The sequence below is a fragment of the Limulus polyphemus genome, unplaced genomic scaffold (assembly GCF_000517525.1).
Source record: "Limulus polyphemus unplaced genomic scaffold, Limulus_polyphemus-2.1.2 Scaffold2900, whole genome shotgun sequence".
In the NCBI taxonomy this organism is placed as follows: domain Eukaryota; kingdom Metazoa; phylum Arthropoda; class Merostomata; order Xiphosura; family Limulidae; genus Limulus; species Limulus polyphemus.
The window spans coordinates 2,563-17,107 of record NW_013668510.1 but is presented as its reverse complement, the minus strand read 5'-3'; the positions used below and the strand labels follow the sequence as shown (position 1 = coordinate 17,107).

Below are 14,545 nucleotides of genomic sequence, written 5' to 3'. Positions count from 1 at the left end.
AAAAAACACACCAAGACATTCCAGAAACTTGAACGCTGCTATTCTGTTTTAACGAGTCTCATCAATAAAACACACCACTGATGAGACTCGTTAAAACAGAATAGCAGCGCTCAAGTTTCTGGAATGTAAAAAACGCACCATTGATGAGACTCGTTAAAACAGAATAGCAGCGTTCAATTTTCTGGAATGTAAAAAACACACCACTGTTTCAAGCATCTTCCATTACAGATATCATGTTCACTAAAATTATAAAGAGTGAAGTAAAATACATTTGCTAATAATTATTTCTTTTACTAACACTTACTTTGAATTTTCTCAGGTATTACTTCTGTCAACACCAAATTATTTTCATATCACTTGTAAGGAATTTTGTATATGTATCTTGTGGTTGGGGGTGCTTGGCACAGGACAGTAAATTTTTTCGATCTCTTGACTAACATCTTTCAATATTTAAATTTTATTATAATAACCAGTATATTTAAATTCAATTAGAAAAAACAAATGTATAAAATTATTACTAGTTTATTAAACTTCTACAACTAGTTACTCCTTGTTCAGCACTTTTTTTTTAATGTTTTCCAAAATTAGTTTGTACAAGCTGAGGTACTCGTCCTTTGTTCGGGTTATGAACTTAAAAAACTGTGTAAAGATGGCTTCTATGATAAATGATGCAAAAATCATAACTTTTACACAATTTATTTACAATATAACATACTATTAAAGTAGTCATTATTACTTCACCAAAAGTTTTAAGAACTCATTCTATATATACTTAAAACATGGTATACACTGTGCGATGGTCAGGGTGCTTTCAACACCCACCTATTAATGTCCTTCCACACTGTTTCACATTAATTAATTAACTGATGGTCATTGACCAGGGAAGAGTCTTATGGAATGAAGTTGTAAGGTCATGGGTCAATGTAAGAAGTGAGTATAACTCAAGAAACGGCTCTTCATATCAGCATTATGGTGGCTGTTGTTGTATCAACTTCATCCGAGTTTATGTGTTATTGCAATAGTGGCGGCCATTTTCTTTCATTTCATTCCTCCACAGAATGCTAGTGCACTCTCAGAGATATATACACTGTGTGTATGATGTGTTATAGAAAATTTAATGTGTATGTGTGTATTTTTTCTTATAACAAAGCCACACTGGGCTATCTGGTGTGTCCACCGAGAGGAACTGAACCCATAATTTTGGCATTGTAAATCTGAAGACTTACCGCTGTCCCACCAGGGGATGGAAATTTAATAAATTCTTTTTTGTTTGGTGTAAGAATGTGGCGCTATCCATAAATGTAGTTAAAGATGCTCAATAACATCAATAATGGAGGTGGAGAGGTTGTGAACACTCCATTAACATGCCCCTTGTTTAAAACTATCCTTCCACAAAGTTTGGTTAAGACTGGCCCAGCAACCTAGGAGTAGTTGGATAAGGGACAAATAGACAGACAGACACAGATTTTTGTGCTTTATATATATAGATGATTACTGAAATTCAAATAACTTACAATACAGTAACGTGGAAATATCATTAAAAAAATTACAGTTATAGTATGTGCATTTCACATTATCACCATTAAACTGAAATGATCTTCTGCAATAACATATCCAACAGATACATAGTGAAACACAGACACTTTCATCTAGACCAGCATTTCCAAAACCTTTTCATTAAAATGGACTGGTTGGCTGCCTCCATAAATTGTTGTAATGAAAACCCTTACTATATACATATGAATATTCTGCCAATTCTTTTTTGTTTTTGTGACCAGCACGGCGGTAGCGACAGAGCAGTGATGGTCCACAGACAGGTAGTTCAGAAAAAACAACTTAGATCAAAAAAATATTGAAACAAATTTACAATTAAAATCAAAGATTGATACTCTCCTGATATTTAAAAAGAAACAGGATCAATGGAAAAAATGAAATCCAATTACTTGTGAGCTTTTGGAAGATAAACGATGAAGGAAAGTCTACTTTCTGAAAGCTCTCGGGTTATTGGATTCCTTTTCTAATAAATATCCTGTGAAAATTACTAATTAAGTATACAAATACCCAAAAGAATTTTATGAGATAAAAAACTTCTTCTTTGTATAATTCCAACAACTAATACTTTATTTATTATTCATACTAGTATACTTGCTTTTTTTTTACCTTTAAATATAAAACTTATAAACACAACAAAGCATGATTTTGTTCTTCAACACTGTCACTGCAAACCCATCACAGAGAAATTAAATCCACACCCCCTTTTTTTTTTGAAATTACCATCTTACACCCAAGAAAGATGCTGATGGCCAATACTACCAATAGCAACTCATTCCATAAGTAAATCAACCAATTAGAAAATTAAAACTGGTTCACAAATATTATACTTGTGTCATCTCATCCTATTGTTTCAAAATACAGCACAGATAAATCAGAGGCACTTATCATATCAACCCCTGGAAAATCTTTAAGTTTCAATAAGATCACTTCTTAACCCTTTTTTCTCAAGAGAAAATATGTAAAGAGTTCTTAACCAATCTCTATAACAGGGATAGCAAATATATTTTAATGGATGTGCCATAATAAAAATAAAATGTTATATAGTTTCAAGTGTACCATATATTTATATATATATATATATATCGTTTATTTTATCTAAACCAAATATTAATAAAACTTAAATGAAAAGAAAATTTAAAATCTCAACATTTCCAATTTAATTTTGCATTTGGAAAAAAACTGGTTGGTAAATTCACAAATGATTTTTCAGAAATTGATGTCACATTTTCTTTTGTTTTTACCTGGTACGAGTTGGTAAGAATGGGTTAAATATAAAATGAATGTACGATACACCACTGTCATTCATGTCAGTTGTGCTCATTAGGGAAAAACAAAATATGGCACTGCACGTGCACACTAAAGCAAGATCAGCAGGTCTTGCCAAGTTTATTAAACTTGGTGTGATTCAGAGTGAACCAAGGCTGAGTTTCAAGTAGTAAGGATTAAAACTAAAAATATAAACACCTTCATTCCTTTTTTAGAAAGTTTCCTTCATTATCGTTAAGTTAGAGTGTCCCAATAAAATGTCATTTCATGCCCTATGAGATAATCCTTCCATCCCTAGAAACATCCAAGTAGCCCTTCTACAAATCCATTTCCATGAAGTTAATATCCTTTATTAGATAAGGAGACCAAAACTGTACACAGTGTTCCGAGTGAGGCCTAACTAGTGATTCTTCTATGGAGAAATAACTGGTACATTCTCAAAAATAAAATTACAAATTATGTTACAGGAACCCATTTAAATTTACATTCTTTGCATGTGTTTTAATGAATTAACACAGACACACAGCGAAACTTTAACAGAATTTAAAATATCATCACATGCTAAATCAGAAAAAAAAACAAAAAAACACAAGATGAGTTAAAAACGTAGAAAGTTTTAAGCAATGCAAAAATAAGTTTTAAAAAAAATTGTTGTTTTTGTAGTTTCTTCATTTAATTTCTCCAGTATTCAGTCTATTCCTCTTTGATAATAGTTATTACTAGGTTTAGCCTGTACAATGTAATTTGATAAAAAGGAACATGTTAATATATATGTGTCATTTGTTTTTAACAACACACAGTTAAAAGCTGAGAAATCATATGGTTTTTAAATTTCACGAACTTTAATTAAATTCTACATTTTTTTACGTTTTCCTCTGATTTGAAACTTTGTACATGAAAGATTTTTATTCTACTGCAAGAAAGGTATATTTTAAAAGTTGCATTTCACTTAAAGTAATACCAAGCTGCAACTTCACAAGATAATTTGCATTTAGTGCTTTTACAGTGGTAACAATTTAATTTTGTATTTAATATTTTAAAACAAAACATTATTTATAATATGCATATAATTAGTTTTCAAAATAGAAACTATCAGATTCATAGAATATATTTGCATATCAACAGTCTGGGGGCTTGCATAACTCAAGTTCAACATCAAGTGTTCTAGAAGCGCCATCTAACGTGTACTTTTAGAAATTTAATGCAACTTTCCTATTCTTTGTGCAATGCAAAAAAATATCCTACACACTTAACGTTAACGTCACTGAGCACTTGAATTTGAAATGTGCAAAGAATAACTATAATAAAAAACAAAACTCTAAGTTACCTCATCTAATTCGTCTTTAGCTTCTACAACAGTATGATAAAACAGTAATGAAGAGTTGTTCTTGCTAGTTTCCATCTTCTACGCTCAATTATTCAAACACCCAACAACCACACACCATCCTTCACAAGGATAGCGCCATGTTTGCGGATTGATATAGTGATAAACACGTTGTAGAGGTACTATATTTCGTCACGCCCTTTACTATCTTTTTTAGTTATATTTGAACACTTATTATGGAATTTTTTTCAATTTATCAAATTAATTTTATTTGTTTTGCAGAGTATAGTAGAAATTTTTTAACTACTTTGTCTTAGGAATTTAGAATGAGTACCGGAAGTCGTAAGGAAATAAAACCAAACAATATCCTCTTTCACTGACCCCTTGAAAGTGAATAAAAATTCAAATTTATTTTAAACATTTTATTTTTTGTCACTATAAAATATATTTCAAACTTTATATTAACAACTGTGAAAAATTTGTTGTTTAAAATTAGATTTTATTCATAAATTTTCTTCGGCACTGCTCGTATTCTGTATCCGGTTCCGATAAAGTAGCTAACGTTGAACTTGAATGTTCGGAAATGTTTGATGGTTTCATCAGATTTGAATATAAACTCCAAAGTTGAAGGTATATATTATAAAAGAGAAACTATTGATTCAGTGAAACTAGAAGTATCGAACTTTTAACGTAACGTAAAAGTTGTAAGTAAAATAATTTAGTATTTCATTCTCTCTGATTTATAAATGATATAGGTAGAAACAATAATATTAATAACCCTTGTACAAACTTACTAAGTTGTAGTTGTACTGTGTTAGTGTTACTACTGTTAGTACAAAAAATATATTCTGTACTCTTTACAGTTTACTGTAGTACTAGTACTACTTACATATGTAATTTTGCATATTTTCATGCTCAAAAGAATATAAGGTGTTTTCAGTTGTATTATTTCAGAATAACTGAAAACCGTTTTCCTACATATGCTGTGAACTTGTGAAGGAACATTTTCAGATAATAAACTGAAACTCTTGCTTCTATTTATTAATAATTGAAATTAAATTTTTCCATTCTGTTGAAAATTTGGAAGTATTGGTTGAATGTGGTAGAAATCATGTAATATTCCCAGGAAATATATTTTTTTTGTAAGTCTTAAATAGGCATTGAACAGCAAAATCTTGGATTTTTAGATATTAGATAGTGAACAAAAGTACCTTGCCATTATTTGTGTACCTAATATTAGCTCATTCACCATGAAAGATACATACAGGGGTATAGTACAGAAGTGTAAAATAAATGCTGGACCATTTAGAGGAAGAATAAGATGCACAAGTAAGTATGTGTGTGTGATGAAACTTTGATGAATGGACGGCAACTGCCTGTTGTAGAAACACAAGTGTAGAGGACGATGTTTCAAAAGTCTTCCTCCTTTCGTCTTCAGGTCAAAGAAGTACATGTGTATTGAAACACAGTTAGGTTGTCGTATCTGTTCGTAATGTTATGTTTTTGTTTCCTGGTATTTTTTACAAGAGTTAAAGCTCTCCTCCTCTCAACACTTAAGGTATGGATACAGAATAGAAATTAACTGTAATAAATATTGATTGATATAATTTAAAATGTATACTATATAGAATAGTATTATTTTGAGTACCTTATATTTATTTTGATAGTTAACATAAATGTTTACAAACACATGCTTAATAGAAAACATACAGTTAATTGGCCAAAGATAACCTGCTTATATTTGTAGATCTCTCCTCACCATCATTAAATATGTGAAACACAATCGCGGTGTATTGAATTTTTACAGTCTCTTCTGTTTATAAGCCGCTATGTCCCTAAAAGAACTTGTAGAACAAGGCAGGTGAAAAGTCATTTGGCCCAATAATTTCTTATGACATTGGATTTTATTGAACATGTGTTAAAGTATTCCTCTTTCTGTTTTCAGATTTGCTGTTAGAGAAGTAAGTAAAATGGGTGATGCATTAATTCAAGAAACTGCGAAACTAACAGTAGCAGGTAAAAACTTGTGATGTTGATTTTATATAAAATGTGTTTGAGAATTAACCAGTTTATACATGTTAGAAGAATGTGTAAAGTGTGGGTTAATGTTGAGAAACTTGACAGTACAATTTCAATTTACCAAATATTTGAAGCTATAAATAGTTTTATCTCCTGGTTTAAACTATCTTTTTAAAGAAAAATAATGTTGTAAATATTTTAAGAGATGAACAGTTTAAGTATTACATGGTTATTTTTTAATTCAGGTCAGATTTACACATCAGAGAAAATAGGTAGCGATGAACATGGTAATGGTTCTGAACAAAAGCCATTTAAAACAATTCTTAAAGTAAGTGGTTTTTCTTCTTTTTATGTGTGTATCAGTTAATGCAGCTTCTAGTACCAAATTAATTCCTTCAAAACAGAAAATGTTCATTTGACAAAATATGATTAGATCAGTAAAGATTATACCCTCCCCCACAAAAAAAATCTATATTGAATATATAGCTTTTCACTGCTATATACTTCTACAGCAAAGTTTTAAAATAATTCAATCTAGCAGCTCATACCATTTAACCAAAGAAAAAGATTGGGTTGATACAACAAAAGCTTTAATCTGTTATCCTAATATTTAGCCATGTAATTCTAATCTTTCATTTTTTATCCTAGATAGATAACTCGTACGAAGACATTCTGTAAAACTTCTTCACCATTACAAACTCCTGAAAAAGTCTTGATGAATTTTTATGTCCTTTGTAGGAAACAAGCCCAAAACTCTCAAGTGTCTCCTGATAGTTTAAATTACTTAGGAAAGTATCACAGTAATTATATCAAAACCGCACTCAGTATTCTGGGTTTCACCGAATTCTTTTACGAGACTACGATAACCTTTTTGTGCTTTAATTATAAAAATGTACTTTAGATCCAACAAAAAACTTTACACAAATGAATAATTTTTTTATGGAAATCAAGCCAAGTTATTCAATGTTTATTCCTACTAATCTATATATATTTGCGGTTAATCTGGCAACTAGCACGTAGGATCATGGAGAAAGCAATGGATGGCAAAAATTAAGACATCTTACTGTCAATTAAGACGTAACAGATTATTAATATGGTCAGGAAATTTTGTTTCAACTTTTATTTTATTTTGTTTTTGAAATGTAGGTTTTGTGGAATATGTTGGATCATAAAAAATTAACACCTAAACCGTAACTATGTTTTTTATTTAATTTAATTTAGTATTTAAACATTATCTTTGAAAATTATCTCAAGAATATTTCTTCAAATTTGTAACACTTTTTTTTCTTACTCTCAGGCCATGCACCACGCTGGAAAAGAACCATTTCCATCTATTTATGTTGATTCAAAAAGTGATGAACAGGTGAGTAACATTAGGAAAACTTATCATAAATACCATTGTTACAGCATATTTTGAAGTAATACAAGTTAACTATTCAAGTAAGAACTGGAAACATTTAAAAATAAGGAATTGCAGTAAATTATGCTTTGCTGTAGTAAAATGGACCCATGACTATATGTAAACTCTTCAGACACTTTAATTAATGATATGTAAATATTTTTTCAGCGATGGGAACTAGCTTCCCAGTCTCAGATTAAGAAAATTAAAAAGATTTGGGTTCGAGAGCAACATAAGAATGCTGAAAAAGAAAGGAAAGAAGCAGAAGATGCTGAAAAGAGGGAAAAAAACTTGGAAGAAGCCAAGAAAATTATAATTAAACCAGATCCTTCTCTCCCAGAACCATCCCAAGTATATCATTAATTAACTATTTTTGTTAATTATATTTATGTTTGTAAAGAATTGTACGTAGATTTGATATTGAAACATTAATATAATGACACAAATGTCCTGTTAAAAGTGGTTAATAAGTATGGTGAAATAATACTAAATCTAGGCTTAAGAAGTAGTTTTTTTTTAAATTTGGAAATGAAATGCGACTCTTTGTTTTTTTTAGGGACAGATATGGATAATATTTAAATTATTGCATTCTCTTAAGGGCTGCTAAATAAATTTACAAGTTCTTAATGAAAAAATGTTCCGCTGAACACTAATACAAGTATTGGCGTACAATAATGGTATCAATGCCAGTTTAGTGTTACCATAGACCAGGCTTAAAAACATTCATCAAATGAAGTTCGTGGAAAAGAATATTCTGAGGTAATTTTTATGTATAACTAAAGTTAATCTTCTGCAAACAAAATAAAAAATTAGTATATTAAAACATCTAAGGTGCTTAGAAAGTTGGTAGGACCAACCAAAAATTGTGGGGGTGCCTATCATATTGTATGGCTGAGGGGCACTTATTACCCACTTGTTTTATATCAAGTAATACTGGTGAAGCAAACAGTAATTTGGAAACATACTTTTTGTGCTAAATAAAACTATTGAATGCATTCCTTCATTTATTTCTCAATGTCGTGTACATTCATCTTTGACATGCTAATGTGGACAATTAATTCATTGTACTTGTGGTAATATATGTTTTAAATGTCACTAACAAGACTTTAAGTGTATGTCAATATTATTGGGAAAAAAATTAATGAGGTAAGTACACGTAACACTTTATATACAACTGTTTTTAAAAGACTACAAGATTCTCATGAGGTGAAGAAGAGCAGTTTTTATAAAAACAAACACTGTTGTATTGTAGATATAAAAACAAACACTGTTGTATTGTAGATATGAACTGCTTGATTAACAATTATGATCTTTATACATATGAAGTAAAGTTTGATTTGAACTTATCAAAGTAGTGTCTTGTGACTTTTTTTTCCATAAATCTTTCTAGGTTTTCCTGTATTTAAAGATATTGAACACATCTGAATAGTGGACAATTAGTTGAATTTTTTTTGTGTTTATTATTTTGTACTTACTTTTATCTGCTGATATAATTAATTTTGACAGCATTCTTGTTCTGGTTAATACTTTGTCATTTGAAAGTTTTTATAATATTTTTCAGATAAAAATTCGAGATGCAAAATCGTATCGTGATAAGAGGGTTAAGGTTTATGGATGGGCTCACCATTTGAGACGTCAAGGTTAGACTTTATAATTTTTAGTTCAATTCATGGTTAGGTTTTAGATACTAAATTATTCAGCTTAATATCGACAGTGTTTTTAGCAAGAAATTGTTAGGAGAATTTTTAATTTAATACTTCTAAATAATCTGTATTGCATGTATGGTTCTTTGACATAAAACTATCACTAAAACAGTTTTAAGTAACTCTTTTGCTGATCTCAATCTGTATTGCCTTATATTATGATGAGCTGTGTTTAGATATGATTTTGTTAATTTTTCCCTTCCAAATGAACCATTTATGTGCGTTCAGACACGCTTATTGATAGGACTAATTTTTAGTATGACATTTATGGAAACATTTTAAAGTATTTTATTAAATTGTAATTTAAAATGATTTTAGTTATGAGTAAACTGGAATGGACAGTAACTGCCTGTGAAAAAACACAAATGTAGAGGACGATGTTTCCAAAGTCTTCCGCCTTTTGTCTTCAGGTCAGTGTGGTCGATTTTTATAGTATTCTGGTGGATTGTGGAGGACGTGTTGTGATTGGTTTGTTTATCCCTAGTTCTTATTGGTGGAAAAACTGCATGACACTTCAACTAATGGTAACCATAGCTTGCTCACCTCTAATCCTGAATCTTTGTTTAGTGAAAGCATTGTTGATTTAATGTAGACAGATTCTTTAATTTTTCTTGTTTTCCAAAATTTGTCTGTGTCGATAATTTTGTTTATTTTGTGTCTAGTTGACATGGTGTTTTCTGCAATGGCTGAATTTTTTATTTTCATGAGTCTTGTACTGTCTTTATGTTCTTTTATTCTTGTCGCGAGTCTTCTTCCTGTGTCTCCAACGTATGTCTTGTTTCAGGAACACAACACTTTTTTGTGAGATTATTGATTGTTGACAGTGTTTGGATAATACAACACACTTTGTTGTGTGATTGTTGACAGTTTTTGGATAACACAACACACTTTGTTGTGTGATTGTTGATAGTTTTTGGATAACACAACACACTTTGTTGTGTGATTGTTGACAGTTTTTGGATAACACAGTATGCTTTATTGTGGGATTGTTGACAGTGTTTGATTTAATTCATAAAAGTGAACTCAAGTCATTGTTATCATTGTGACTAGAATATTTTGACAGTTTGTTATTTAAAAATAAAATAAACATGGATACATATTTTATTATCTAGTTGAACAGAATACTGATAAGCTTTGTTCTCATTTCTCCTTTGATCTTACACTTGGCTCGACTCATTCAGTACAATGTATCCTAGACACATTTTGTTTAACTTTGCGGTAATTTGAGACACACATTTTCTGTACCTTGTTATGAAACTATATGTTTACAGTAGTCCTAATTTAAAACTTGAAACTTTTCAGGTAAGGTACTGATGTTTATTGTCCTCAGAGATGGAACTGGCTTTCTTCAGTGTGTGCTGACTGATTCATTGGTAAGAAAGTTAATTACAAATCATAACAAGCTTTTATTTTCACTAATGTAACATATAAACTAATGCAAGGGGTGTTTAGAAAGAAACAGTTTTACTACATGTAGACCACCTATATAAAGTTACAATCAGCAAAACTAATTATTATATAATACTGACACAAAATAAATTGGTACAGTAAAACATTTTAGTATGAAAACAAGATCATAGGTGGCTCCATAAAGTTATACTTTGTTTTAAACATCTGTACCAATTGACATAGCTGTAGGTTGTATGTTTATCCCGCCAGCTCTGTATATACCATATTTCAGCAGTATAAGGACTTGACACAATTTTTTTTAAATTTTAAGTGATTACAGTCACTGTATTAAAATAATTTAACATTATAGAATATATTAACATAGTTTAATATAATTGTTGTGTTATATTTAAATGTATGTATATATACTGGTTGAGTCATTTGTATTTTTATTTTTTTCTAGTGTCAGACATATAATGCACTAATCCTTGCAACAGAAGCGACGGTGTGTATATATGGAGTTCTCAAAGAAGTTCCTGATGGGAAAATAGTAGGTGGTCACCGTTTGTTTTCTTTAACATCCTGAAATTAATTATTATTTTTAATTAATAAATATTTTATGTACATTGTATATTTCCGGGACTTGTGCTGTATTTGAAGTACATATTGTATAGTAAATATTTCTTGGATCTATGTTACACTTTGAATATTTCCCATACTTTACCTCTGCTTTTCTGTTTTATATTATCACGACCTTTATGAAATTCTCTGCTTTTCCTATAACAAAAAGTGAGAAATATAAAATCATTTTGTGTCATAATATATATATATTTCAGAGTGTATTCCAGAAATACAAGAACTGTCTAATTGATTTAACATGATTATAACATTTGTAAGTAAACTACTTATCTAATTCTGGTTTGTATTCGTGAAGTCCAGTTTGAAACTAACAGACAAACTTATGTAGAAAAAAACCAGGAAGATGATTTATATTTATTGTTTACTAAATCATAATAACATTTTCTTTTTAAGGCACCTGGTGGTCATGAACTACAATGTGATTACTGGGAATTGATTGGAGAATCTCCATCTGGTGGTTTGGAGAATGTAATAAACGAGGTAATGTAGAGAACTCCAGATTGTACAAATAATAATCATAGTTACACCAACTGTTCAGTAATGAATGATGAGATGTTATATATATATAGTTGAAAACATTGTTAATACCACAGATATCAAGTTTGCCCCTGAAGAAGAAAGGTCCACTTTTCAAAAGCGCTCGAGTTATTGGGTTTTTTTTTAAGACTTCTTGAACCTAAGTGTTTTTTTTTAACATCATGAAAGATATCCAACTGATAATTCATTGCACCGTAATCAATATGAGTTTTTGTTTTCCTGACCAACTGATTTACAATATTTATTAAATCTAGTTAGTTTATTAATTTTCAGTTAGTTTTTGTTCTAATTACGTTTGTTTTTTTGATGAGATATTCTTGATAGAATAGACATAATCATAACGAGTCTTAAATAGATAATATCTCAAGACAATAATGAGAGAAATTGTATTTTTTTTTAAAGAAACTAGGCATAACGGAGTGAATTATAGGTAAACAAATCTTATACAAGCTTTTATAATCTTTAAAAGAGAAATTGTAATTTTTTTTAAAGAAACTAGGCATAACGGAGTGAATTATAGGTAAACAAATCTTGTACAAGCTTTTATAATCTTTAAAAGAGAAATTGTTTGTTTCAAGTTTTAGTAATTATATCTAAACTCTTTTCAAAGTATAAAATTGAAAATATTTTTATATTCTACCTATTTAAGTAACAAATATTCAGTTTTTTTAAGATTTTGTTTTCTGTTAGGAATCCCATGTTGATGTTCAGTTGGATCAAAGACATTTGATGCTACGAGGGGAAACAGTAAGTTTCAAAACTTCACGAAAATATTTAATTTTTTACTGATAATATTATAAGGAAAGGCAGTAAGTTTCAAAACTTCACGAAAGTATTTATTTTTTTTTCTGATAATATTATAAGGAAAGGCAGTAAGTTTCAAAACTTCACGAAAGTATTTAATTTTTATACTGATAATATTATAAGGAAAGGCAGTAAGTTTCAAAACTTCACGAAAGTATTTAATTTTTATACTGATAATATTATAAGGAAAGGCAGTAAGTTTCAAATTTGACAAGTTTACAGCTCTGTAGGGTCTTTGTTTTGTGGAGAAAAAAAAATACATGTTATTTTGTTGGTTATAAGTTAAAACAGCAAGATAGGCACTAACATTTTCTAATTTCTTTAAAGTCAGTCTTAAGTCCAACAGTTCGGAAGAAACTGTGCTCCTTGGTTGAAGTGTTTTTAATTTGTGGTGAATTGATAAAAGGAAAACAACAGTGTGAAAAATGTTGAAAAATTAGTTTACAACTAAGGCCTTCGTTACTGCATTTAATATAATTCATTCTTGAAGTTTTTACATAACATACTTCAAATATTTTATAAACCTAGTTGTGTCATTCCTATAAAAAATCCAGGCTTTCGTTATTACTGAATACTTACTTTAAGTAACATTTCTTTTTATAGCTGTCCAACATCATGAGAGTACGCTCAATGGTAATGCACTGTTTCAGAGAACACTATTTTAGCCGAGGATATGTGGAGGTAACGCCACCTACCTTAGTTCAGGCTCAAGTTGAAGGAGGTGCTACATTATTTAAACTAGATTACTTTGGACAAGAAGTAAGTATACTTTTTGACCAATGTTTTTTGGGTAGTTTCCGAAAACAGGCTCACTCTTTGCACAAAAATGCTACAAATAATTTACTATGTAAAATGTTTTCAAACAAAAAATAGTTTAATTTTTTATCATTTGACATTTTGGGTCATATTCAGTTTATTGAGGCACAGAAGGAGGGGCAACATGACCCCCCAACCTCCAAGAAGTTTAGAAGAACCTGGTGATTAAATGCTAAATTTATGTTTTATTGTATGTGTTGTACAGCTACAGTACAATCTAATTCCAGTCCACATATTATTGCATTTTCACTTTATACAAATTCTACAACTTGTTAAATCTATCAGTCCATAGACTTTTGTAAGAATTTACTCCCACTACAAATGGCATTGATGTGTTTTATTTAATGTTTACTGACAGAAACAAACATCAAGAAGCTAGATAACTTGGTTTATGTGGAAACGGAAATAATTATATGACTTTGAATCTTTTTTGTATGAGTACTTTTCTGTATAAATTAATTGATTGAGTGCTGTAAAAGTTGATGGAAAAGATTAATTCTATTTAACAGTGTTAGATATACATGTATTTTCCAGTAGAAGAGTCACAGTGGTGAGGTAGAGTGTTCATTAGATGAACCTGATTGGAAAACTTGTTCATGTTTTGAAGCTCTTTGAATGAATCTAAATCAGACTATACTATTTGCACTGATATGTTAATTTCTTCACCAGTTTTCATCGACAGCTACTTATTAGTAGCTCTGTCTTTCAAGTAACACGAAAAACAAACAGGTGCAGCTGTACGATGATAAAACCTAAAAATACTAAGAAATTATTGAAGTCACTGAGATGGTATGAGAAATATGTGTTCAGTTTGTTTACCAAATATCCATCATTGGGATGTGTTCTTTTAAAATCTAATTAGGATGAAGATTCTATGGGCAAAATGTTGACCACACTTGTGTTCAGTTTGTTTGTCAAATGCTCGTCATTGGGATGTGTTCTTTTAAAATCTAATTAGGATGAAGATTGTATGGGCAAAATGTTGACCACACTCGTGTTCAGTTTGTTTGTCAAATGCTCGTCATTGGGATGTGTTCTTTTAAAATCTAATTAGGATGAAGATTGTATGGGCAAAATGTTGACCACACTCGTGTT

The 14,545-nt window shown here is 30.0% G+C and overlaps 2 protein-coding genes across 4 annotated transcripts in view; one reads left to right on the top strand and one right to left on the bottom strand.

The window, feature by feature from the left end:
- LOC106468171 (integrator complex subunit 3-like) overlaps positions 1-4,302 on the bottom strand; it is a 35,244-nt gene extending 30,942 nt beyond the window's left edge. The window contains exon 1 of the mRNA XM_022396469.1: positions 4,148-4,302. Within this exon, the coding sequence (XP_022252177.1) occupies positions 4,148-4,222 (75 nt within the window). The 5' untranslated portion in view covers positions 4,223-4,302. The remainder of the gene's footprint in view (positions 1-4,147) is intronic.
- The window catches only part of LOC106468172 (asparagine--tRNA ligase, cytoplasmic-like), an 11,664-nt gene continuing 1,418 nt past the window's right edge, over positions 4,300-14,545 (top strand). Inside the window, exons 1-11 of one of the 3 annotated variants that reach the window (XM_022396472.1) lie at positions 4,300-4,323; positions 6,090-6,160; positions 6,409-6,491; positions 7,461-7,526; positions 7,731-7,913; positions 9,124-9,202; positions 10,568-10,638; positions 11,118-11,204; positions 11,687-11,773; positions 12,521-12,577; positions 13,238-13,393. In XM_022396472.1, the coding sequence (XP_022252180.1) occupies positions 6,115-6,160; positions 6,409-6,491; positions 7,461-7,526; positions 7,731-7,913; positions 9,124-9,202; positions 10,568-10,638; positions 11,118-11,204; positions 11,687-11,773; positions 12,521-12,577; positions 13,238-13,393 (915 nt within the window). In that variant the 5' untranslated portion in view covers positions 4,300-4,323; positions 6,090-6,114. Of the gene's footprint in view, positions 4,324-4,685; positions 4,849-6,089; positions 6,161-6,408; positions 6,492-7,460; positions 7,527-7,730; positions 7,914-9,123; positions 9,203-10,567; positions 10,639-11,117; positions 11,205-11,686; positions 11,774-12,520; positions 12,578-13,237; positions 13,394-14,545 lie in introns of those variants that run through there. The other 2 variants (XM_013928584.2, XM_013928583.2) reach the window with 2 other exon arrangements.